Below are 22,443 nucleotides of genomic sequence, written 5' to 3' on the forward strand. Positions count from 1 at the left end.
GTTTGTGTGTTTCACAGAAATGAAAGCTGCCTGGAGCCACACCGGTTGCTTTTGATTATGCTATCTTACACCTCTCTCCTCCCATGACCCCCTTTTCTACTCTGCCACAATGAGGCATCTTCCTGTAAACGTAACTCATGTTTATCCATTCATCAAGTGCATTAATGTGCAAATGCTGCACCTCCACTGTGCTGATTCTTATCAAGCTTATGTTCAGGTGCTGTGTAAATGACTCATCAGATAATATAGGCTAATATGTCAGTAACATGAGGAGAGTCAATGTGCTAACATGTTATATCAAATCTATCAATACACAGGCACAACTATAGCTCACTGGATTGAGCAAGTGACAGATAAGCTGTAAATTCTAGAGGCCTGGGTTTGAATCATAAATGATAAAACCCCTCAAAAATGATTAAAAAAAACATCTATCCATCCATTTCTTTTAACCACTTACCCCACGTGTGGGTGGGGGGGTTCCGTGAACCAACTGTGCCCATAACTGTAAAATCAGGCTCCACACTCAAGGTTCAGGGTGCACCTTGAGTGTTGAATTATAACTTAACATTAACAGCGGCTATACAAAATGCAGACATTTGTACAGGTGACCCAGTTGTTCAGCTTATCATAAGATGCTACTTCTGTTCTAACTGCTTGTCACATCCTTGCTGGAAGGCGCAAATATGCAAAAAAAAGCTGTAAGTGGAGGTAACGAGGAGGCGTGTGAGCACGCTGATATCCTCATGTCATCTGGTGCATATGTTATTATCAGCACTCTGTAGTCACAAATAGATGTTTTTTTTTTGTTTTGTTTTTTTAAAATGAGGTACAACAGACAGAACGTGCAAAAGCACTTGCATGCCACACCGCACATGAGTGCATGGTAAGATATTTTGAACAAGTACAAACACACATCCTATATTCTAGTTGGGTTGACACTCTTGAGGAAACACGCAAGCACAGTTTAATGTGAGACACAGAGGCCACTCGGAGGTCACGTGATGTGTGTATCTGGCTGGGCGGCTGGCCGCGAGTGCAGCGTGGACTCTGATGGCGCCGGGGTGCTCATGGTCGCCGGGGACAGCTCCTCTCTAATTCTGGAAGAAAGTCGTCATCATGCCAATGTGTTGATAAATCACATGTAGGCACTCATGTTCTCACAGCCGCTGCTTTTTTGGCTAAACATGGAATGTGGGGACCAATAAATCTTAAAGGGCTTCTTAATTGCAAGGATGAGGTACAGTTTTTATTCTTGTGCATTCCTTCAGCGTCTTACCCGGCTACATCGCTCTCCGTGAAGCTCCTCTTCTCAGTGGAGGCCGGCAGAGCCACCTGTCGGCTGACTTGGCTGTCAGGAAAATGCGGAGTTGCGGTTAAATACAGAACCTCACAGTGAAAAGTCATGTTTTAGCACAGTGGTGTCTTTTCACTGAGGCCTCCAGCCTGTCTAGCGAAGGGGTTACTCCGGGTCAGCACAACGCACATGGATTTGCATGCTGCAAACTTCAGCTGCCAAATGTTCTGTGTTATTCTGCTGGTCTAGCTGCCAGACCGAGGTTAACCTGAATATACTTCTCCTCATGCCTGCCTTGCCCCTATACGTCCAGCTCTCCTGCACACTCCTTCCTGAAAATCATGTTACCAGCTGCTCTCTGACCACAAGTGTTCAAAGAACAAAATAAGCTGCGAGTGCACGTGAAGAGAGGCCAATAGGGTGAAAGCAAATCGACGTGACCAGATGTTTGTTTCCAAGCACACGACTCTGCGGCCTGGGCCTATTTTTACTATTGTGCCCAGACTCTTTCTTCATTCTTTTTAAGCAGCTGCATGGAAAAGAAAATTGCTTGAAGCCTAACTGATGTTTTATGGTATCCTCTTCTGCTGAGAAAATGGCTGTTTAAAACATTAAAAAGAGGGAGGAGTCATCAGAAGTTGTGACTGAACCACTGCACAGTGTCACTGCACTTTGTTCTTCGGAGTTAATTGCCGCAGCAGTGTCAGTTCATTCTGGGGGATTACAAAAGGATTCGAATGTATTAAAATCGGGATGAAGTCAATGAGCGAACAAAGCGTCCGGCACGACTTTTGCTAAGTCAAACATAAACAAATAATTGCAGCGTTTTATTACCTTTCTCTGCATCCATTCATTTTAGCAAAGAGAAGCCGGAGCACTTGTTCCTTTTGCTCCCAAGTGAGATCAGAGATTTCAACTTCGCCCCCCGGTTGATCCGTCCTTCAAGACAAGCAGATGAAATCACATTTCAGTGTCACTTTTGTTGTGTAAATTCCTTTACTTAATGAATATGAACCACAAAGATGTTTGCTGACCACTGAACAAGCTGGGAATCAGCACTAGTAAACATAAGGAATTAAAAATATCAGGAAGATACACACAGCGTATGGAAATGATGAGAAGGGCAGGAGACCTACCATGTCGCAGCCGCCTCCATGTCTGAATAGACAGAGTTGGTACTGTGGGCAGTTTTATGGAAGGTGCGGATGGGTGGGAACTTTATCTTTCCTGCTGTGGCTTCTCTAAACCTCCTACGATAACTCTGCAGTGCCTCCTTTTTGTATTGGAGCCTGCTGTCCTTGATCTCCTTCCTCACATGACCCAGTGCTTCATGGAAGAACTCCTCCAGCTCTTGGCGCTTTGCTACAATGGTGCTCGCCAGTTGCTTCACATGCTTCAGTTCCTTTTCTCGCATCGCGAGCACTTTCTGCAACTTGTCCAGCTCCACCTGGCTGGCCTGGATGGTGACCAGGTTCGCCTTCTCCTTCTTCTCCTGCTGCTCAATCTCCACGGCTTTGAGCTGTAGGGCCTCCTCGAGGGAAGCCACCTCAGCTCTCAGTTCAGATAGCTTCTGTTTTTGAGTCCCTAACTGTGCTGCGTTGTCCTTTACCGTCAACTCCAGCATGCTCTGGGTGAGCAGGAAACGGATAACACAGAGTTAATTTTAGAAAATCCTCTCACTTTTATTCCAGTGTAGAACAAGGAACAGATATTGACTTGTGTTCCAGCCTGTTCTGCTCAGTGAGTGGTCAAAGTTTCAGTAAGCCAGGTTTACTCTACTGATTAGCTGTCATCATCAGAGGTAAGATTAATGTGCCCAGTATTTATTTATGTTTAAGAATCACAGCCAGAAAACGGCCAAGGATAAGCTACTTTATTTGAACCCAGACACCAGTGGAAACTCACCACAACCACTGACCGCTGAGAGGCTGGATAGTAGTCAGAAGATGAGGGGGGTGGGAGTGGGACCACAAGCAAAATACACAGGATCAGCACAAGTAAACAACACAAGGGAAAAACCACCTGAAATATATTCTGCACAGATCTGACAAGTGTTTCATAACTGAAAGTGATTTAAAATGTCTTTATGGAGATGAACGGCCTCTGTCCAGGGACTGCTGGTGCCTAATAGCTACTCTGGTGTTTGCTGTCCTTTGGTTTAAACATACCTTGTCCAATGCCAGTGAGGTGTTTTCCTCAGTCAGTAACTTTGCTAACTTCTGCAGATCCTCTGCCTCCTTTATGTGATATTTCAGCTTGTCACTGAGGCAATCGCGCTCCTTGATCACAGAGTGCAAAGCATCTTTCAATCGCCTAAACAGTTTACAGCGTAAAAGAGAGACACTGAAAAATTAATCAACAGTTATGAACATGCACCAGTCTTGATATTGTGTTCAGCAGTACTTGCAGTCAATTCCTAGACTGCTGCAAAAAGAAATATTCATTTATTTATTAGTGAAATACAGTCCAAAAAATTAAAATAAAACTATAAACTCTGTCAGTTCTAAGGTTTTGTGCATCAGGACACAATAAAAAGTGTTTAGTCTTTATGAGCACTTAAAATAAGATAAATACAACCTCAGATGATCTATAAAACATGGCATATTATACTGAGTCAATACTGATTTAAGAACAACTTGGCTGATGAAGCAGTGTATGGGGAAAACTCGTTACACAGGGATTATGAGAACAACTATCAGTCAGATGCTGCTACTCAAATGATCTGAAATGTGACCACGTTCACAGAAGCAAAGGTTTTTGCAGTTTGTGCGTCTGGCGCATTCAGATGTGTGTAGACACAATTCCAATTAGGAAAAATATCAGCAATGATCTTAGAGAATCTGGGAATGGTTATAAGGTCATTTTTAAACAATCTGAAGTCCTTCTACAGTGAAGGATTGTTCGCAAGTGAAAAACACTCAAGGAAGTTGCCAATCTTTGCAAAAGTGGATGTTCCAGCTAAGAGAAATAAAAAAAAAAGACTACTAAGGCCCCACTTAGCATGTAACTACAGTACAAGAAGAAAAAAAACAAACAAGTATTGCATCTTCGCCTCGTCTTTCTAAAAAAAGACATGTCAGTATGACTTCGGTTTGCAAAGATGCATCTTAGACAAACCACAAAACCTCTAGAACAATATCCTTTGGAGAAACAAGACCAAAATGGAGTTGTTGCCCATAATTTATAGTGCCACATTTCATGACAAGCAAACACAGGATATCAGCACAAATACCTCAAACCGACTGCCAAGCATGGTGTTGGAGGAGTGATGGTTTGGGTTTGTTTTACAGCCACAGAACCTGGGCACCTTGCAGTCATTGAGTCGACCATGAACTCCTCCGTACACCAAAGTATTCTAGAATCAAAACGAGAGGCCATCTGTCCGACAGCTAAAGCCTGACTGAAACTCGGTCATGCCAGTGGTCAGGACAATGATCCCAAGCACAGCATCAAATCTATAACAGAATGGCCAAAAAAAGAAAAAGACTAAAAATGACCTGGTCAAAGCGCCACCTTTAACCCGAGTGAAATGATCTTAAGAGAGCTGTGCATGAGTAATTTCTGCAAACCTCAATAAACTGAAGCAAAACTGTAAAGAAGAGTGGGTCAGAATTCCTCCACAATGATATAAGAGGCACACGGTCACACAGTAACGTTATTTCTGCTAAATGACGATGGCAATTTTATTCATACAGCACATTTCATTATACTTCAACTCAGTGTACTTTAACCAGACAATAAAGGTGGTGGGGATGTACTTAGTTTTTCACACACTGCTTCTTTGTTCTTGCTTAGTTTTTGTTCATTAAAAGATGTCCTTGACGAATATGTCATCTGTTGATGTCCTGATACATAAAACTTGAATGTAATTGAAAGAAAATATTATTTTTACCATGACTGCATATTTCAAAGTTATTAAGTAGTGCATATTAGAATAATATAATAAGGACATAGGGCACACATTTTCTTTTGTAAGTCTTGTAAAGTGAATTAACTGAATGACTGCACTTGACTTTTTAAGATCACCCACATGTGTCCAAAATTAAATCAATTACCGACACTAAGATCAAACCGACAGGACCACACCAGTATCAATGTAAATGTTTTATGAGCTGTAAAAAATAACTAAACACAGCAGAGGCACTGCACATCTTATGGCCTCAAAAGTAATAAACTATGGCCTTCCACACACACACTTTACTTTTTCCTCCCTGCAGCATGGCTGAGGATGTGTTCCTTGGAACATGACGAGCCGGCGTGGTCAAAAAATAACATCAGTTCTAGCTAAATCTATTTTTATACATAATCACTCATATGAGTAAATTATTTTCTCTTTGCACTTTGCATGACAGTGCAATTTAAAGAGCAAAATTAGACTTTAAAGTGACAGCAAAACAAACAAACAAACAAAAAAAGCACTCACACAATGGCTTCACGGTGGTCCTCCGCCATCTTGGCCATTGTTTGACTACATGCCTTTGTTTCTTTCTCCAAGCGTTCCTGAAGGGAAATTTACAAAGCTTTTTCACTCTTTCACCTTTCAATATTAAAGCTTCTTTTTCACCAACATCTTTTGAAAAACAGCAAATCAGATGACAGCCACGCAATGCATTTAGACATTTGTACCTGGTCAAACCGAGCATCAGATGGGGAAAAAATGTCATTTAAGTGACTTTGACCATTTGGTACCAAATGGTTCTGAGTGTTTCAGAAATTGCTGCTCTGCTCAGGATTTTTCACTCATGACCATCTCTAGAGTTTACAGACAGCAGCCAAAAAACGAAAGAATATGCAGTGAGCAGCAGTTCTGTGGGAGAAAATGTCTTGTTGATACCAGACATCAGAGAAGAATGGCCAGACTGCTTTAAGCTGATAGGAAGAGCACTTTTGGGACAAGGTGGAACAGAAGATTCACATCACGGATCTGCAGAAACTGTGTTGCTGAATGAAGACATTTCTAAAGCCAAAAGGGGGTCCAAGCTGGTACTAGCAAGACATAGCTAACAAAGTTGACCAGTTAGTGTAGTTCCAAACCCAGGGGAGAATTTTTGGATTATATTCCTGACTTCCTCTCACATCCATCTCCCAACTCTATGACAGACACATCATTCGACGTGCGAACAGCATAGTGAAGGACGCCTTCCACCCCTCACATGCACTGTTCTCCCTCCTTCCATCTGGCAGACGGTTTCGCAGCATTAAAACCGTAACGACCAGACACTGCAAGAGCTTCTTCCCCCAAGCAGTCAGAGCCCTCAACTCACTACCACAAAAGGACTGATATAAACATACACCTTACAATAATCATCAAAAAACAAAAACAACAAAAACTACCACAAATCCACTACAAACTGGACCTGGGAACAATATTCTTATTTGCACGCTCAGTCACATAGTTCTGAACACACACCTAAATTATATTATATTTGCACATTTTGCATTTTGCACGTCTTTGTCATGTCTCATCAATAATATCCTGACAATAACTTGAAACTGGTATTCAATACCTACTGCACATTCCACTTTGTATTGTCTCTGTCCTGTCTTTGTTTATCTTTGTTTATCGTACAATTAATATTGTATAGTTACCATTATAGTATTGTATAGAATTGTATAGTTAGTAATTAGTACCTTTTTATCCCTTAATTTTTACTGAAACTTAGCATGTTATTTATTTGTAATTCCTAGTTTTATATCTCTTGGAGATATATCCTTTATATATTTATAAATGCACCATGGGGGGCTTAGGGTGAAACAGCATTTCGGTACACTGTATACTGTGTATACTACTGTATTGACAATAAAGCTTGAATCTTGAATCTTCCTACCATTTCTTTTAAGAACTGATCCTCCTTCTCTCTTAGGTGTTGTATTAGCTTCTTGTGAGCATCATCACTGCTTTGTTTCATCTGGAATGTGAAAAGCCATGGTTAGTGGTCACATTTTAACATCCTTACATGCAATAACTATTTTTGTTTGTGGTTTTTTTTGTGTGTCCTCACGTGAATGATATCCTGCTCCCTTTGGACTTCTATCTCTTTCATTTTCTTCATTTCTTCCTGGATCATGTTAAGCTCACTGACCTTTTGAATTAGACAAACACACACACACAGACACAAAAACAGAATCCTGGGTATTAAATGCCATGTCTCAACTGTACACATAAATCCACTTAGACTGGATCTGGTGCAAAAGTCCCACAAGTGCAGCTTGTAATACTTAGGAAGATTTCATCGTGGAGTTCAAATGGCCAATGCTCTTTTGCAAACCGACTTCAGCATAGATCACTCGTGCTAAATACCTCAAGATGCTACTGTGGAGAAGCCAGTCTGAGCAAAATGTGACAAAATGACCAAAGTCATGAGAAACTAGAAAAACACGCACCCACAAACATGTACATGACGAGTAAATGAGAGGCTATCAACCATCTGATTACAACGTTAGGCCTAATGGTTATTCTGCAGATAACTCTGTACGCATTCGTCGACTTCAGAGAGCCAGTCGACAGTATTTACACAAGCTGGTTTGCGTCATCTGCAATTTTCACTGTGTGTGATCTATCAAGTGGTCAAGCCTTCCAAAAATACCTTCCAGTTTAAAGTTCACAGCGATTAGTATAGCCTACATCTTTCTTTTCCTAATGCTGCAAATTGAACATATGCAGGACAGTTATAAAAATAGCTTTTTTAAAACACAGCTGCGAAGTGCATCACTATTGGAATAGTTTGGATAGTCATCAAAACATACATTACACAGAGATAAGCAGTCATACTTACATAAAAGCTATGGAGTGAATGTTTATGGAAACAATAACCTACAAAAATTAGCTTTTAGCACAAACTACTGAATCAGCTGACCTGATGGAAGGGGGAAGGCTGTGGTTGCTAAAACATCAAAACGCCTCTTGGTTTTAAAAACAGTTAAAAAACACTGATAACATAATTAAAGAGGATGCAGGCCTGTAGTATAAGCCAGACCATGTAGAGTCCACGAAAAAAACATTTTAAAATGAATTCTACATTTCACTGAAAGCCAAGAGAGGGTGGCAAAAATAGGCCCTATATGCCAACGCTGCATCCAAGGCCAACTCAAGGTCTTCCAGGAAGGATTAAGCATTCAGCTCATGTGACCTTACAGTAAGAAAAGGGCTGTAAACAGCATGTTTTGGGTCACATCTCTGGAGTTAGCCACAGAATTTTCCACTGACTGGTCGTATGTGAGAGGTCCATACATTTATGTAACAGGCTTGTTTTAAGTTGGTCCAAACCAGGCTTCTTTTTTCATCCATCATGTAAAAAGAGCTGAAGGATGGAAAACAGCTGCTAGCAAAAGGTTTTTCTGTACATTTTTTGTCTCCACTTGCATTTGTCAAGCGAGCAATGCAAAATTTCTTTATTTTAATTATAAGAAGCTGAGTGCAGGGATGGAAGAGTCAAAAGTTCCTTTAGGGCATGTTATGTAACTTGAAATTGCATTTTAGCGTAAGGATATGTGTGATATGGTTAACACATCAAGACCAGCAACGAGACTGCTTTTCTCCAACCAAGCACTTTTAAATTATGTTTTTTCTCCTGTAGCCACTGACGTGGATTTAAATAACATTAGACCATGTAACTTGGAATGTGTGGGGTTTGTTTTTTGCTTTATGGTCACTTTGTTTGGTTGTTTTCTTACATAATAAATATCCACATAATTGCACACAAGACAGCTGTTGAGACACAGCGCAGCACATTTTTGTGATGCTACAGGTTTAACACAAGTACAGTAAATCACAAGCTCTACTGGAGTTTTCTGCCATGTACATACTAGGCATGTGGAGCATGTTTCGTGGACCAAATTAGATCTGAAGGTGCCCGTCTTCCTTTTAGTGTGGCTGAGTTTTATATGAACTCACCAATTTGTCCTTCTCTTCTCGGGCAAGCCCCTGCTGAGTTTGTAAGGCCTTCTCCAGCACACAAATCTGTAAAGTGACAGTTTAAATCATCCAAGAAAACACCACATTGATCACTTACACGAGGGCTGTCAACCTAATTTTACATATTCATGGGCCACACACTGCACACTTTGAGCTTTTTTAAACAGAGAGTGTTTTACTGTGGAACATTACGACGGAGTATTAGGGCCACATTAAGAAAAAAAATATTGTTGATCATATTAAAAAATAAAGTCAAAAATCAATTTTGAGAAAAAAGTAGAAATGTGGAAATTACTCATGTTTTTCATATGTGAATATGTGTGATATCAAAAAATCACAACAACAACAACAACAATTATAATAATATAATTAGTAATAACATTAGTAATAACATTAATAATAACATCACTCCCACCATCACTGCTGCTGCTACGATTTCTACTACTTCTTGATAGCAATAAGAATGCTGAAAAGGAGAGGTAATTAATCAAAATATAAATAGAAATAATGATAAAAGGGGGGTGCTAAGATGGGAACTAGGAATTAGGACACTAGGCACTGGCGATTGTACAGGGTGATCCTCGTTAGGATTACCAAGGTTTTTGGGAGAGAGGTTGGTGTCATTATAGGCCAGGTCAGCAGTATTTTTGTTCTTTATTCAGTAAATTATTTTTGTTTTTTATGGTGTTGTATATAGAAAGTAGAAATTATCCTAATCTACCAACTTTGATCTTAAATGGGCCAGTCCAGTAAATCTCCCCTTTCTGTTGGTGGAAAGAACTTTAAGTACACATTTAATCCTTGAGATATCTTCATAAAAGAAAAGAAGTGCAATTTCAGCAGTAAGTCTCAGTTTTCTACATTTAAAGAAATGCTACAGTAGTAAATGACAGAAATCTGTCAGCACAACTGATAATTTAAATGTTGGTTTAAATGATAAGTTAAATTAATGTGTAATATTACTCAAAACGTTCTGGTAGCACATTGCCTAAACTGTCTGTAATTATAAAACAAAAAGGTTTTCTTAATTCACTTTAAATTTCTTATTCATTTTTTTCCACTGTAGATATAAAGCATACATTTTTGTAGTAAATAGTGAAAAAACAGAAACTTTTCCATCATTTGATTGTTTATCTATGACTTGATTAATTTTGGCTTCATCTTTGGTCTGAAGTCTATATCAGTAGAAAAACCCTACATTTATGCCCTCCTTTCCAAAGTCATAGAGGGCCAGATTGAAGACTTTGTTGGGCCGATTCTGGCCCCCCAGCCTTACGTTTGACACCCCTGATTTACACCTAACATATGAAAGTTTGACAATTTTGTATTAGCTTTTATTGTACTTTCGGTTGGCATTGCTTTAAAATGTTCAGTTTGAGTTATTCTCGGACCTTTTCCTCTTTAGCTGCCAGCTGTCTCTCCCAGTGGCCTGCTATATGGATCGCGTCTTTCTCCGCGTGGTACAGCTGATTGGTCAGATGCTCGTTTGCGCGTGCCACCTTCTGACAAGACTCGGTGTAGTCCCTCAGGGACTGCTCGGTGGCCTTTAACCTCAGCTCCCACAGGACGGCGTTGGCCTTGGCCTTCTCCACGTCCGACTCTTTGTCCGTTTTCGAGTCCCGTTTGCCTTCCTTCTTTTCTTTCCTGAAACAAAACCCAAAGAGGAGTTCAAGTTTCCGTTTGTACTTCAGCTCGGCTAACAACAACAAAATGCACACTTACCCGCCTTTGGCCTTTTTAGATTTGGACGCTTTTTTCGTCGGCATCGCTGCTACAATTACAGCTGCAACAACCGAGTGCTAGAATAAAGAGGAAAAGCTGAGAGCAAATAATAACATTGAAAGACGAGTAGCTCCAGTAACCTGCTGGGAATGTTTGGGTCAAAGGTTGTTGCCAAGGACACGAGGTAGACTTTTTTGTATAAACTTTATTGATATGCAACAAATAGCTCGTTACAGTGGTTTTGCTAGCCGTCTCCAGCAATTCCGTTGTTTTTTATTCAATAGTAACAGCTGTTTTGTTTTGTTTTTTTCTTTAAGAGAACCGAGCCCACAGGGAAAGCGTTCCTGAGTCTGGGGTGGAGGTGGCACTGTTAAAAAAGCTCTGTATCCTTAGTTTTCAGCCTTTTATGATGAACAACCAGCAGACACTAGTCACATAACTTCAGGGACCTACTTGGGACATGTGCATGTAACAGGTCTCCAATGTATGATGGTGCTTGTCTATGCACAGCTCTAAAAGTCAAAGGCCAAATCTTAAGATGGACCGTGAACATAATGGGGAGCCAGTGCATCTGGGTCAGCAACACTCTTACTTACTCAGAAGACTAAGTCAGAAATCCTGCAGCTGGGTTCTAAACAACCTTCGGTCGTTCCAAGGAGGTTTTACTTAGACAAAATAAAATGAGTGCATGAATAACAATTTCCAGTTCACAGCCTGATACAGTGGCATTTAACTTGGCAATATTTCTTAAGTAATAAAAACAAGAGCAAACCAGAGATTTGATTGTCCAATGTGAAATCGGAGTCACAAGTTATTCCAAGGTTCCTGATAGAAGACTTAACAAATGTGGCAAGGGGTGCTAGAGTTTCCATTACCTTAGACACAAATCTGTCAGGGCTACAAACCAGGATGTTGGGAGCCTTCCAACTTTTAATGGAGTCTAAGCACCTATGTGAGATCTGTTGCTTAGAAAAATTTTGGGGCTTAAAACAAAACCTTGTGGCAAACCGTAGGCAAGAGAAGTAGAAGAGGATGTGTATTTAGAAGCAGCTACAGAAAGGGATAGTTCATGTTCAGTATCTTTCCAGTATCTTTAACTGCTATTCAAAGGAGATTGTTGGCTTGTTAGTGATTTTTCTTTATCTTGCACTTACCTGCAATTTTATTAAGTATTCCTTTTTAGAAATAGGTGAACAAATATTATCCTGCTGGAAGCAGTCATCAGAAGATGGTTACACTGTGATCATAAAGGCATGGACATGGGCAGCCAAGGAAATATCCCCCACACCATTAAACTGCCAGCAGCTGCTGGAGGAGAAAAGAAAGGAAAAGACAGAAAGAAAAAAGAAAATATAGACAAATTAAATGACAAGTTTTGTGCCATGTATTTTCCAAGAAAATTGAAATTCAGTCACTTCTGACCTAGTTTGATAGCATGATAGATAGATTATTATAAGTGTATTGCTACATTTTATGATAGTAAGGTGCAGATAAGATGAACATTGGCTCAAATGGCTTAAGCTGTGATGGTGAGCCAACATGTACAAGAGATGACCATGAAAACAAAGTACTTAGATGCCCCAGCAGTAACTTATTTATTTGTAATTAATATTCTTGCATTACTCAAACCTGTGCCTGTATGAACTGCATGCTGGTCTGGTTTCACCCCTATAGAAAAGTTTTATATAGTTTACATGTAGTACTGTTCCTTTTCCTTTGGCTGCAAACATTATACAAGTTATTTATTGGCTGATTATTAAAAAAAAAAAAAAAAGTTTGATAAATTAAAGCCAAAAGTAACAGATTCTTTTTCGTTTTTGTGGTTGCAGTTTTGTATTTTGTATCTCCAACTGCAGAAGAGCACTTCCGACCTTGTTCTTTACAGGTAAAGTGTTCAGTTAGCTACTCGATGACTCAATCAATCACTGTCAGAGATGATGTGCAAATGTCTGTTCTGCTGAACAACGTGCAAGGCTGACATAGGACTGTCTGTATTTGTCACTTGTCTTGTAATTATAGTAGTCTCAAGCTGGGCTCTATCAAACAGGATCTGTTTTCACATGATCTCCTCCCACATGATGACATGAGACACATTTGGCTCCTGTCAGCAGTATTGTTCATGTTGTCCTGAAAAGAACTGTGTGTTTTTTTCTTTGCTATCCCCACAGTTGTTTTTTGCCGAGGTTATGGGAAAACCACTATGATCAACATAAATGCAGTTGGCTTACATCTTCGAAGAAGCTCATCCAATAGAAACAATGTAAAGTTAGTGCAGGTCATAATTCAAGCTCAAAACCACTGAATTCTCTCATATCATCTTGTTCAGCTTTCTGCAGGCAGGAGCCTGAGTGTCCAGTGCAAATTATTCATCAAATTGGAAAAAAATGAAGAAAAAAAGAAAAGAAAAGTAGATATCGCAATACGAGTTGTGTGTGGCTATACTGTAAGTTGAACCATATAGGGGCGTTCAGTGCTCTGGCATCGTGAACAGAGCTTGAAGACTAAATTTAAAGGTAATTACTATGACAGTGAAGAGAGCAAACTGAAATAACCCTGAACTTTTCAAAGCTGTCATTATCATTGGAATTGTAATGACAAGGTTTGGGTCTCTTCAATGGACTTGTTGGGGTAGGACACCCACAAACATGGCATTCCTGAGGGTAACATTGCAGCATATTAATGATATATTGCACAGTGTAGATTACAAAGCTGGGGTCCCTTCTCATGCTTTACGGTTTCAGTTAACTTGAACAAAATACCAAACGCCGAATTGAAACTACCTCTTGTTTAACACAGCGTGTTTGTGCTGTGTCATGCCATACAAGCACTGCACAGCAGGCTTATACAGCAGCAGTTCACTCTTGAACTCAGAATATAGCAAAAGATTATTTTTAATTATTTATTTTTTAAACTTTATTCTGCAATAATATAATAATTTGTTTCTTAAATACCTGTTTTACATATTCGGTTAACGTGACATTTTACACGGAGGAAAATTCCAGTTGCACAACTTTAGTGGCAACATAAATATAGGTGTGTGTTGAAAACTAAATTGTCCTGTGATTCATGGCAGAAGCACTAAATATCCCAAGGTGGAGTTGTCCAAACATTGCACATTATACATATCAATTGCAACAGTAGCCCCAGGATGTGTCTGAACATAAGCACCAATGATTTAAGAATAAACTCACTCAGCAAATCAAAAAAAAAAAAAAAAGGCTTCTTTATTATTTCTAATAGAAAATTTTTACTCAGGATTTGTTGACGTCATCTCATACAATTGCAACTTGCAGCCATGTTAGAAGTGCAATATCAATGTGACATGTATGATCACATAGATGTAGTGAGAGGTCCTGCACATGTACGCTTTGATAGGGGCGAACGACCATTCTGGTGAGCCACAGGATTGAAAAAAGTAGCCACAGTATTTAGAAAAAAGGAAGGAGGAAAGAAAGTCCATTATTTTTAGTCCAAATTACAGTGTTGGAACAGTGCTTTGCACAGTTGAGTGTCCTGGGAGGGGAATGGCATGATGGGTGCACTCTGGTGCCAAGCCCCACCCTCCCCATATTGTCCTTTCCGTGGACATCCTGCACTTTCTTGTGCCCACTGATGGGACCTCTGCCCCCCCCCTCCCCCCCCCCCCTCCCCCCATACCCTCCTGGCTGGGCAGGCCCATAGCTCGGTTTCTGCCTCGGTTGTTGCGTGAGTCGAAACAGGGTGGTTGAGATGGGGTCACTTCTCCAGGGATGCCTTAGTTGCTAGACTACCAGCGCCGTTTTTTTCACATCTCTGTCCTCTTTCTGTTGATTCAAAGTGGGTGAAAAATATCACAGCTCGGTTCAAATCTCAGTTCACGTAAGGTCTCCGAGTTGCCTCTGCACTCCACTGATGTGGGATATCCTCTGCATCCTCAACATTAACCAGGAAACACATAACGCGAGAAAGCTTTAGATGATTCTCTACAGCATGGCTTATGATGGCATGCCAGCCGCCCACCTAAATTGGAGAAACAGCTACTCATGCATTCTCTCATGAAATGTGCTTTGCAGCCCAAATATTTTTTCCCTTGGAAAGCCTGTGGTTAACACAGAGATGAGTGGGAGTGAGATGATTGCTAACATTCTTTCAACTTTTATTACAGCTGGATTGCAGGTCACATTTGCATTTTTTAAGGCTGGTGAAACAGCTGCAGCGGATTTCATATGGTGATCATAGGATTGTGAAGAGACGGTCGAGGAGAGAAAATCTTTTAAATTTGTATATAAATACATATATAACTGCACAATTCACTCTGTCAGCTAAACATAATTTTGTAGATATTGTACATAATAATAATACAATATAGCTATAATTATGTCCAGCTGTCAATCTGAAATAAAATGTTGCTTTCAAAGAAATTTACTCTTCTTCCTAACAAAAATCGGGAATACTTACTTGGTAGAGGTTAATCCCCAAATTAGTGCAAACACGATCCTATAACAAAGACATTCAAAATGTTACAAACTACAGTAACTGTTGTGAAACTCTGCAGATGTGCCAGATATAAACTTGCATCACTCCTAATTTAAGCAGCAGCAGCAACAACATTTGAGCTCTTGTGGAGTAGTGAAAGTCCAGAGTTGTAGGATGGAGACATTTCTGAGGCAAAGTTACTATACAAGTCCTAAATGCACTCATAAAAGTATTTTGGGACCATTTCTTTGGAATTTTTTCCAGTGTGAGCCATTCATTTGACTTCTTTATAAACCCCTTTCTCCTTTCCTGAGGGATTTTTTTTTCTAGGGCTTTGGAATAACCAGTAAAGATGAGGAGGGGAAAAACACTGCCAAAAATAATCCTCATCATATACATATAAAAAAAAAAGAAAAGGAAAGAAAAAAAATGCTGTTGGTAGGCAGGTAGTCAGTCAGCTTAGCTCAGCTCACGGGAGGAGGGTGGTGGTGGGGAGAGGGGGGGACTCCTGATGGAGTTGGGATGGACCGCCACAGGATTGGTGGATGACTGCTCTGGATATGGCCCCGTGCCAAGCCCTTATGTCTTTATATACTGTAAACAGATGACCGGACAGTCCTGAGTGCGCATCGCATCCACTCTGCCTCTCCTCATCTCCACTTCTCTCTCTTTCCAGGGCCCCTGCAAGCCTTCCTTTGCCTCAGCATCCACAGGCTTCTCTTCTTTAATCCAGCTGACTTTTCACTCTGGCTGTGAAAACAATGGCCACGCCGAGCCTGCTCCTCTCTCTATACGTGTGGCTTCTGGCCGGGAACCTCTTAGCGGAGGCGACCTACTACCGCCACCATCGCTACATCCCTCACTTCTACCGCTACCGGGAGCACTCCGCCAACACGGAGAACCTCCTCCCCGAGGTATCCAACCCGGTGTCTGAAGTCTCGCAACCCCGTGTGCCGACCTACCCGGAGGTCCCCGAGGTCTTCCACCCGGCACCTGAAGTCACCCACACCATACCAGAAGCTTTCCACCCGGTGCCCGAAGTCGTGCATCCTGCACCTGAGCGGTACCACCCGCATCCTGCGCGTGATCACGCGCCTGAGCGGTCCTCTCCTTTCAACACGAGTCGCGTTTTCTATGGGATCATGTTTGACGCTGGGAGCACAGGCACCAGGATCCATATCTACAAGTTCATTCAGAAAGACCCCGGTAAGTGCACGGTTCCCTCTCCCTCCCGCCCTCCCTCGCTCTCTCGCTCTGTCTCTGAACCAGTAGTAGGGATTTTGCACACGCTGCTGACTCCCACTCTGTTTGCTGTTAGGTCATTCGCTGTGTGGTGTAAGGACAGACATGCACCGACAGAGTGCACAGCCAATGCAGCTTCTAAAAGTAGATGAGACTTTTAATTTACCCGTCTGACTCAACTGTGTAGGAAGCAGACTTTTAAAATTCACGCTGGATGTAGGTCAAAGCTCCAGCCTAAATATCCACAGTAATTAAAAGTAAAAAGAAAAAAAAAAACCCAAAATAAATAAAGCTTTTCAGTCACCCTTCTTTTTATTTTATTTTATTACAATATGTCACATTTTACTGTCTGTCTGTTTTATGATCTGTTCACTGACTTTTTTCTTTTCTCTCTCTCTTTTTTAGTTGAGCTTCCAGTTCTGGACAATGAAATGTACCACGCAGTCAAACCTGGACTGTCTTCTTACAAGGACGACCCTGAAGAGGTATGGATGCCTATTTACACCAAAGCTCTTTATTAATTATCAGGTACAATGGGGAGGCACCCCCAACACAAACGCATACCTTTAAGTCATGAATCCACAAAACCGCTGGGATTTTCTTTGGGTTGGGTTCATGTGATGTAAACACTGTGTAATTATAAAAATATCTGCTGCTTTTACCTTACCTTTGAGCTGTTTTTAAACACCGATCTCTAAAGAAATGTCCACAGAGTTTGAATGTAAAATTTTTTAATATATATTTTTACAAATATTTTTCGATATTTTCCTTGTTCTCTCTTCCATAGGGTGGCAACACCATCCGCCAGTTACTGAGGATTGCCAAGAAGACAGTGCCAGAGGAGGACTGGAGAAGAACCCCGGTGGTCCTAAAGGCCACGGCAGGTCTGCGCTTGCTGCCTGAAGACAAGGCCAGGGCTCTTCTGAAGGAGGTGAGGCACGTTTTCTCTCTGCCCTCAGACAGTTTGGCACAAACACCACCCGTCCCGCCAAGGAACGGGATGAGAAACCACTAAGTGCTTACAAGTGTCACAGAAAAAAAGGCAGCATGTCTGCCCGTTTGGTGGCTATCATGTTGCAAAGAACAGCTGTTGTGGGGTTGTGTGGAGTAACCATATTTGTCATTTTAAGTATTATCCAGACTACTGTTCCAGCTGTGCATGTGGTTTAGTTATCTGTCACTCTAAAGCAAGAGCGCACATTTTGTCTTCTGGGGGTTGAGAAGACTTTTATGACAAAGAGTGACACGCTTCATGTAGTCTACTATGATTGTACAGCTGAAGACATATTGAGTAGAATAAATCTCTTCCACAGGTACAAGAGGTGTTTGAAGAATCCCCTTTCTATGTGCCAAGCAACAGTGTTACCATCATGAATGGCAAAAATGAAGGTGGGTCATTTTTTTTTCATTGCATCATTACCATTTGGACTGTTTATAGTATGCAAAACATTTTTATTTTCTTAAAAATTACGATTTTTGAATTGAGGTATTGTTTGACCAGGTGCTTTAACAGCCCCATTTACTGAGGACAAACAATGCTGCTCTTGTAATTCTTTTTATGAGAGTTCTGTTACTACCTCATTTAAGACAAATAAATATGGCAGTGTGAGCGCAAGCTGCCCCACGCCCTTTAATTTAGCGTGAGCCTCCACATCACTCATTAAGACACCCTCACTATGTTATGTTTCATCATAGAGTATGCGCTATTTGTTATCCTCACTTTATGAGTGCAATAACTTTTACATCTGAGACAACTGTAATTACCTGGATTGCTCAGCAGTCGTGCAAGTTAGACCGAAAGCTGCTATTTATGTCTCAGCCTAATGAAGAAGAACCGAACTAAAAGTCATTCGCAGGTTATTCTGCGGATTTAAGGTTGTTTAAATGGGCACATTTATCATAACTCAGCTGTAATCACTTCTCAGGGATTGACTCATGCTGACATTTTCACCCATGTGCTGTTTTAGGAGTCCTCGCCTGGGTCACAGTGAACTTCCTTACAGGTAAGACATTGCTTGTGTTTTGCTATGGTGGTGTTAGTGGTCAGCAGGCTCATATCTGAGGCTCCAGTGTACACAGAAGCCCTTCAGTGAAAGACTCTTGTCTCCTCTCTGAGGTTATGAGCTTGAATCATTGGTCCAAAACAGACTGCAAAAACAAGCAATATTTCCTCACGTTTTTCACACCGCCGTGATACCATCAAATGTATTTCACACGACACAGGAAATTCTAACTACAACTTAGGAAATTAGTAGATTTAAAACAATATGCACTTTTTATTACACCGATGATGGACTTAATCGTTCTTATCCCGTGTCCTGTGTTCAACTTGCTGCTTATTTGCCATTAGGTCACCTTTACTCCAACACAAGGAGGACGGTCGGGATTCTGGATTTGGGCGGAGGATCTACACAGATCACGTTCCTCCCGAAGTCAAAGGTGAATAAACATTTTCACATGTTAAATATATATATACATATATTTTTTTTTCACCAAAAGTCCACGACGAAACTAAACATGTGCTGTTGATCCAACAGAAAACTGTTCAGTCTGCTCCAACTAATTACATTGCCAACTTTGACCTCTTCAGCCAAACATATCAGCTCTACACACACAGGTAAATCCAGGAGTGAGATATTTTTAGTATAATGCAAAGCAGGACATGCATATATGTCTTTAAATTGATCCTAACTGTATGTCATCATTATACAGCTACCTTGGAAATGGACTATTTGCAGCTCGCTTTGCAACTCTTGGAGCACTGGGAGCTGATGGTAGGGTGTCTTATTACTTTAATCATCTTTCTTGTCATTCTTTCATAAATGTATTGATTTCAAGACAAAAAAACCTTTTTTAATGTTTGTTTTCCCAGGTCTGGATTGGAAAGTCTTCTCTAGCTCATGCCTCCCGAAAAAGTTCAGGGAAAATGTGACTTTTTCAGGAACCACCTATAAAGTTAGCGGGATTCCAGACGGTAAGATAAAAGCACTCTGAGGTTTCGATTGCATTCCCACTGTCTTGGATCCAACAATCCATGCATTCCTTTCCAAACTCTGGAACACAATAGCGTACAGTATAATACAGTCTCACATGAGAACATTTTAAAGTTTAACCTTGGCGCCGAACGCATGTTTTGTCATCCTCTCTCCCTCTCCGTCTTCCCTCTTGAACAATTATACTGCAGTCAACCTTGTATTTAAACGAAAAGAAAACTGTCAGTTAAGTTCACAAATAAGGCAGTCACTCCCATACCACAGTCGAGTAGCCAAAAGATGCTGGGCTTGTCCCTGAATTGTTATTTTTTTGTGTAACGAGCAGCTTGATCTGGCTTGCTCACAATTATGTGGTAAAAATAGACAGCACAACAGGGCTGTGCAAGCTGCCGCTCTTGTCAGCACATGGTTTTGCCGGCACAAGTGAGCCAACCATACCCATGGGGCTGTGTGAAACTTGCCCTTCTGGGGCTTCCCTTGTATATTATCTGGTAAGCCCCTAGCTTCAACCGCTGGCTGACCTCAGAGTGAGGCTCCCAGTGTTCTGAACTGCATTCCTTCCATTGCTTCCTCTATGCAACATTAAGTCACAAATCTTCTTCCTCCTCCTGCTCTTTTCTTTCCTCAGGATACGCCGGCTATAAGTTGTGCTACTACGAGGTCATGAAGGTGATCAAAGGAATAATTCACCAGCCATATGAAGTGAGAGGCAGCAGCATCTTCTATGCTTTCTCCTACTACTTTGACAGAGCTGTGGAGTCTGGTCTCATCGGTGCGTAGGCACAGGCCAGCGACTCACCTAGCCTTTCCATTATCTTTCATGTCAATTACCGTGTTTTGCACAAAGTAGGTATTCAGACTGCACATTTGTTTTTGTATTTGTTCCACAGATGGCAGTCGAGGTGGTACGGTTGAAGTCAGGGATTTCAAGAAGAGAGCCAAAGAAGGTATGAGTTACACACGCTATCTTCTCTGGGGTTGGATAAACTTGTGAGTGAAACCAACAATCTTACAAGTTATATATATATTCTAACCGCTGAAACTTCATGCTGTAGAGTCAAGCAAAGGCTTGTTTGTGCCCAGAAGCTTGGCACGCCAAACTGGCACAACTTATCCTGTCAAAAAAGAATGTGTTACAACAGTAAAATGTAACAGATTATTTCCTAAGCGCATTATGGAGACAAATTACAGGTCAAATGTAGTTTATTATAGAGTAAATATATGTTAACATTCCATTAAAATGCACAAGTATATTCAATTGACACATGCCATTCCTATCATTTTCAGTAAGTGACAGCTGTAATGTCCATGCTGAACCACATTTATAGCGAGCAGGAATGAGCTGGTGTGTTATGTAAGGCTGTTTGTATTGTGAGAACGCTGTCACGTGGTCTGGAGGAACAAGTCTAGCTCAAGCTGGGCTGGCAGCTGAGCTGAGGATGTCTGTCTGGCCCTGGCAGGAGGGCACCTGACAGCCACACACCACCTGGGGGCTGACACATACTGAAACACACACACATGCACTGTGTTCGGCTGTTTAACACCACCACCTACCCACAGCCTTGTGCTGACCTTGAGCCGTATTAATCGCACCTCCATGATTATTCAGCCAACCAAAACAGAAAAGCTATCTTTTAATCATGCTGCACACAAGTTAGAAAAGGTGGTATTTTTATGCTGTTGCATAACATGTGAATCTTCTGTTCATGCCATATATAAAAACTGTGTTTTGATTTTTTTTTTCATGTGTGTGTGTTTGCAGTGTGCAACAAGATGACCAAATACCGGGCAATTAATCCCTTCCTGTGCATGGATATGACATACATCACCTGCCTGTTAAAAGAGGGCTTTGGCTTTAAAGACAGCACGGTGCTTCATGTGAGTGAAATTAATTACAGACAGGTTTTTTACTGTAGCTATTTATAAAAACGGATTACAAAAACCTTCACATCCTGTCACTTCAACTGTATTTTTAAAATCATCGTAAAACTAAATGGTTTTGATGGAGATCCTCCTCTCTTTTGCTTCGACAGCTTGCCAAAAAGGTGAACAATGTGGAGACAAGCTGGGCCCTGGGGGCGACCTTTGACTACTTCAGAAACTTTAACATCCACTAAGGCGGGTCGCTGTTGCTGCAGCTGGCACTGAGAGGGACCGTCACTGTGGGGCTTCCCTTCCTCCATCAGCCCATCACCAACACACACCCACTCCCACCATGCTTCCTCGCTCACCATGCCCCTCATCTCCTCAACCTCAGCACACTTCAAGAACTGTTGAAAAAGAAATCACTATTTTTTTACAAGGCCAGCTATTTCTACTGTATGTTGAGCTCATAACTGGCGGGCTGACTTTTATTTTTGTAAAACGTTTACCTTTTCTAATTCCCTCCAAGTGTCTAATCTGAAACAGCTTCTCCACCTACCTATAAAGTGCCTGACAGGTCATTTAGAAGCAGTACAACAGGTCGTGGTACTTTGGTGCTCACTGTGGTCCCAGCGTACACTGTATAGTACAGTGGAACATTTAGAGACTAGTTGCTGGAGCAGCAACCATTGTTGTCTTTGTAGATGCTTGGAAATCCATTTCCTTTTCATGCTAGAAGCAAATCATCTTCTAGGACCCCAGTTAATTTTCTCTAGCCTTAGACAAACTCAAAACAGAGCAGTTGACCATCATATAGCTTCCATTTACTTTGCAAGTAACACTTTAACTGCAGATAATGTAGCCAAGGTCACTCACCTTGATGTATTCTACAGCTGTACATATTCATCATTAGTGGTGGATTCACCATGACCGTGGGGCAAAGAGAGATGTGGAGAGAT

General features: G+C 41.1%; 2 protein-coding genes across 2 annotated transcripts; one reads left to right on the forward strand and one right to left on the reverse strand.

Moving 5' to 3' along the window:
* Positions 1-994: 994 nt before the first annotated feature.
* On the reverse strand, positions 995-10,975 carry bbof1a (basal body orientation factor 1a). Its single transcript, XM_063497694.1, has 11 exons — positions 10,932-10,975; positions 10,601-10,853; positions 9,189-9,254; positions 7,297-7,377; positions 7,123-7,203; positions 5,718-5,794; positions 3,463-3,607; positions 2,431-2,921; positions 2,129-2,233; positions 1,277-1,348; positions 995-1,097 (listed from the first exon to the last, which is right to left on the reverse strand). Exons 1-11 carry the CDS (start codon positions 10,973-10,975, stop codon positions 995-997), a joined length of 1,518 nt encoding a protein of 505 aa, XP_063353764.1.
* Positions 10,976-15,854: 4,879 nt separating this feature from the next.
* Positions 15,855-21,857, forward strand: entpd5a (ectonucleoside triphosphate diphosphohydrolase 5a). Its single transcript, XM_063498862.1, has 13 exons — positions 15,855-16,592; positions 17,034-17,113; positions 17,416-17,559; positions 17,942-18,017; positions 18,596-18,631; positions 18,979-19,067; positions 19,166-19,245; positions 19,341-19,402; positions 19,501-19,602; positions 20,250-20,393; positions 20,512-20,568; positions 21,384-21,499; positions 21,655-21,857. Exons 1-13 carry the CDS (start codon positions 16,148-16,150, stop codon positions 21,736-21,738), a joined length of 1,515 nt encoding a protein of 504 aa, XP_063354932.1. The 5' UTR covers positions 15,855-16,147; the 3' UTR covers positions 21,739-21,857.
* Positions 21,858-22,443: the final 586 nt, after the last annotated feature.

This window comes from Pelmatolapia mariae, linkage group LG16_19, assembly GCF_036321145.2.
Source record: "Pelmatolapia mariae isolate MD_Pm_ZW linkage group LG16_19, Pm_UMD_F_2, whole genome shotgun sequence".
Taxonomy (NCBI): domain Eukaryota; kingdom Metazoa; phylum Chordata; class Actinopteri; order Cichliformes; family Cichlidae; genus Pelmatolapia; species Pelmatolapia mariae.

Bases quoted from the DNA above. Each gene is read 5' to 3' on its own strand.
- bbof1a (XM_063497694.1), bottom strand. From the start codon at position 10,975: ATGCCGACGAAAAAAGCGTCCAAATCTAAAAAGGCCAAAGGCGG. The intron at 10,854-10,931 runs GTAAGTGTGCAT...GTTTTGTTTCAG, and splicing joins TCTAAAAAGGCCAAAGGCGG to GAAAGAAAAGAAGGAAGGCA. The intron at 7,378-9,188 runs GTGAGTTCATAT...CTAATTCAAAAG, and splicing joins GAGAAGAGAAGGACAAATTG to GTCAGTGAGCTTAACATGAT.
- entpd5a (XM_063498862.1), top strand. From the start codon at position 16,148: ATGGCCACGCCGAGCCTGCTCCTCTCTCTATACGTGTGGCTTCTGGCC. The intron at 20,569-21,383 runs GTATGAGTTACA...GTGTGTTTGCAG, and splicing joins CAAGAAGAGAGCCAAAGAAG to TGTGCAACAAGATGACCAAA. The intron at 21,500-21,654 runs GTGAGTGAAATT...TTGCTTCGACAG, and splicing joins AAGACAGCACGGTGCTTCAT to CTTGCCAAAAAGGTGAACAA.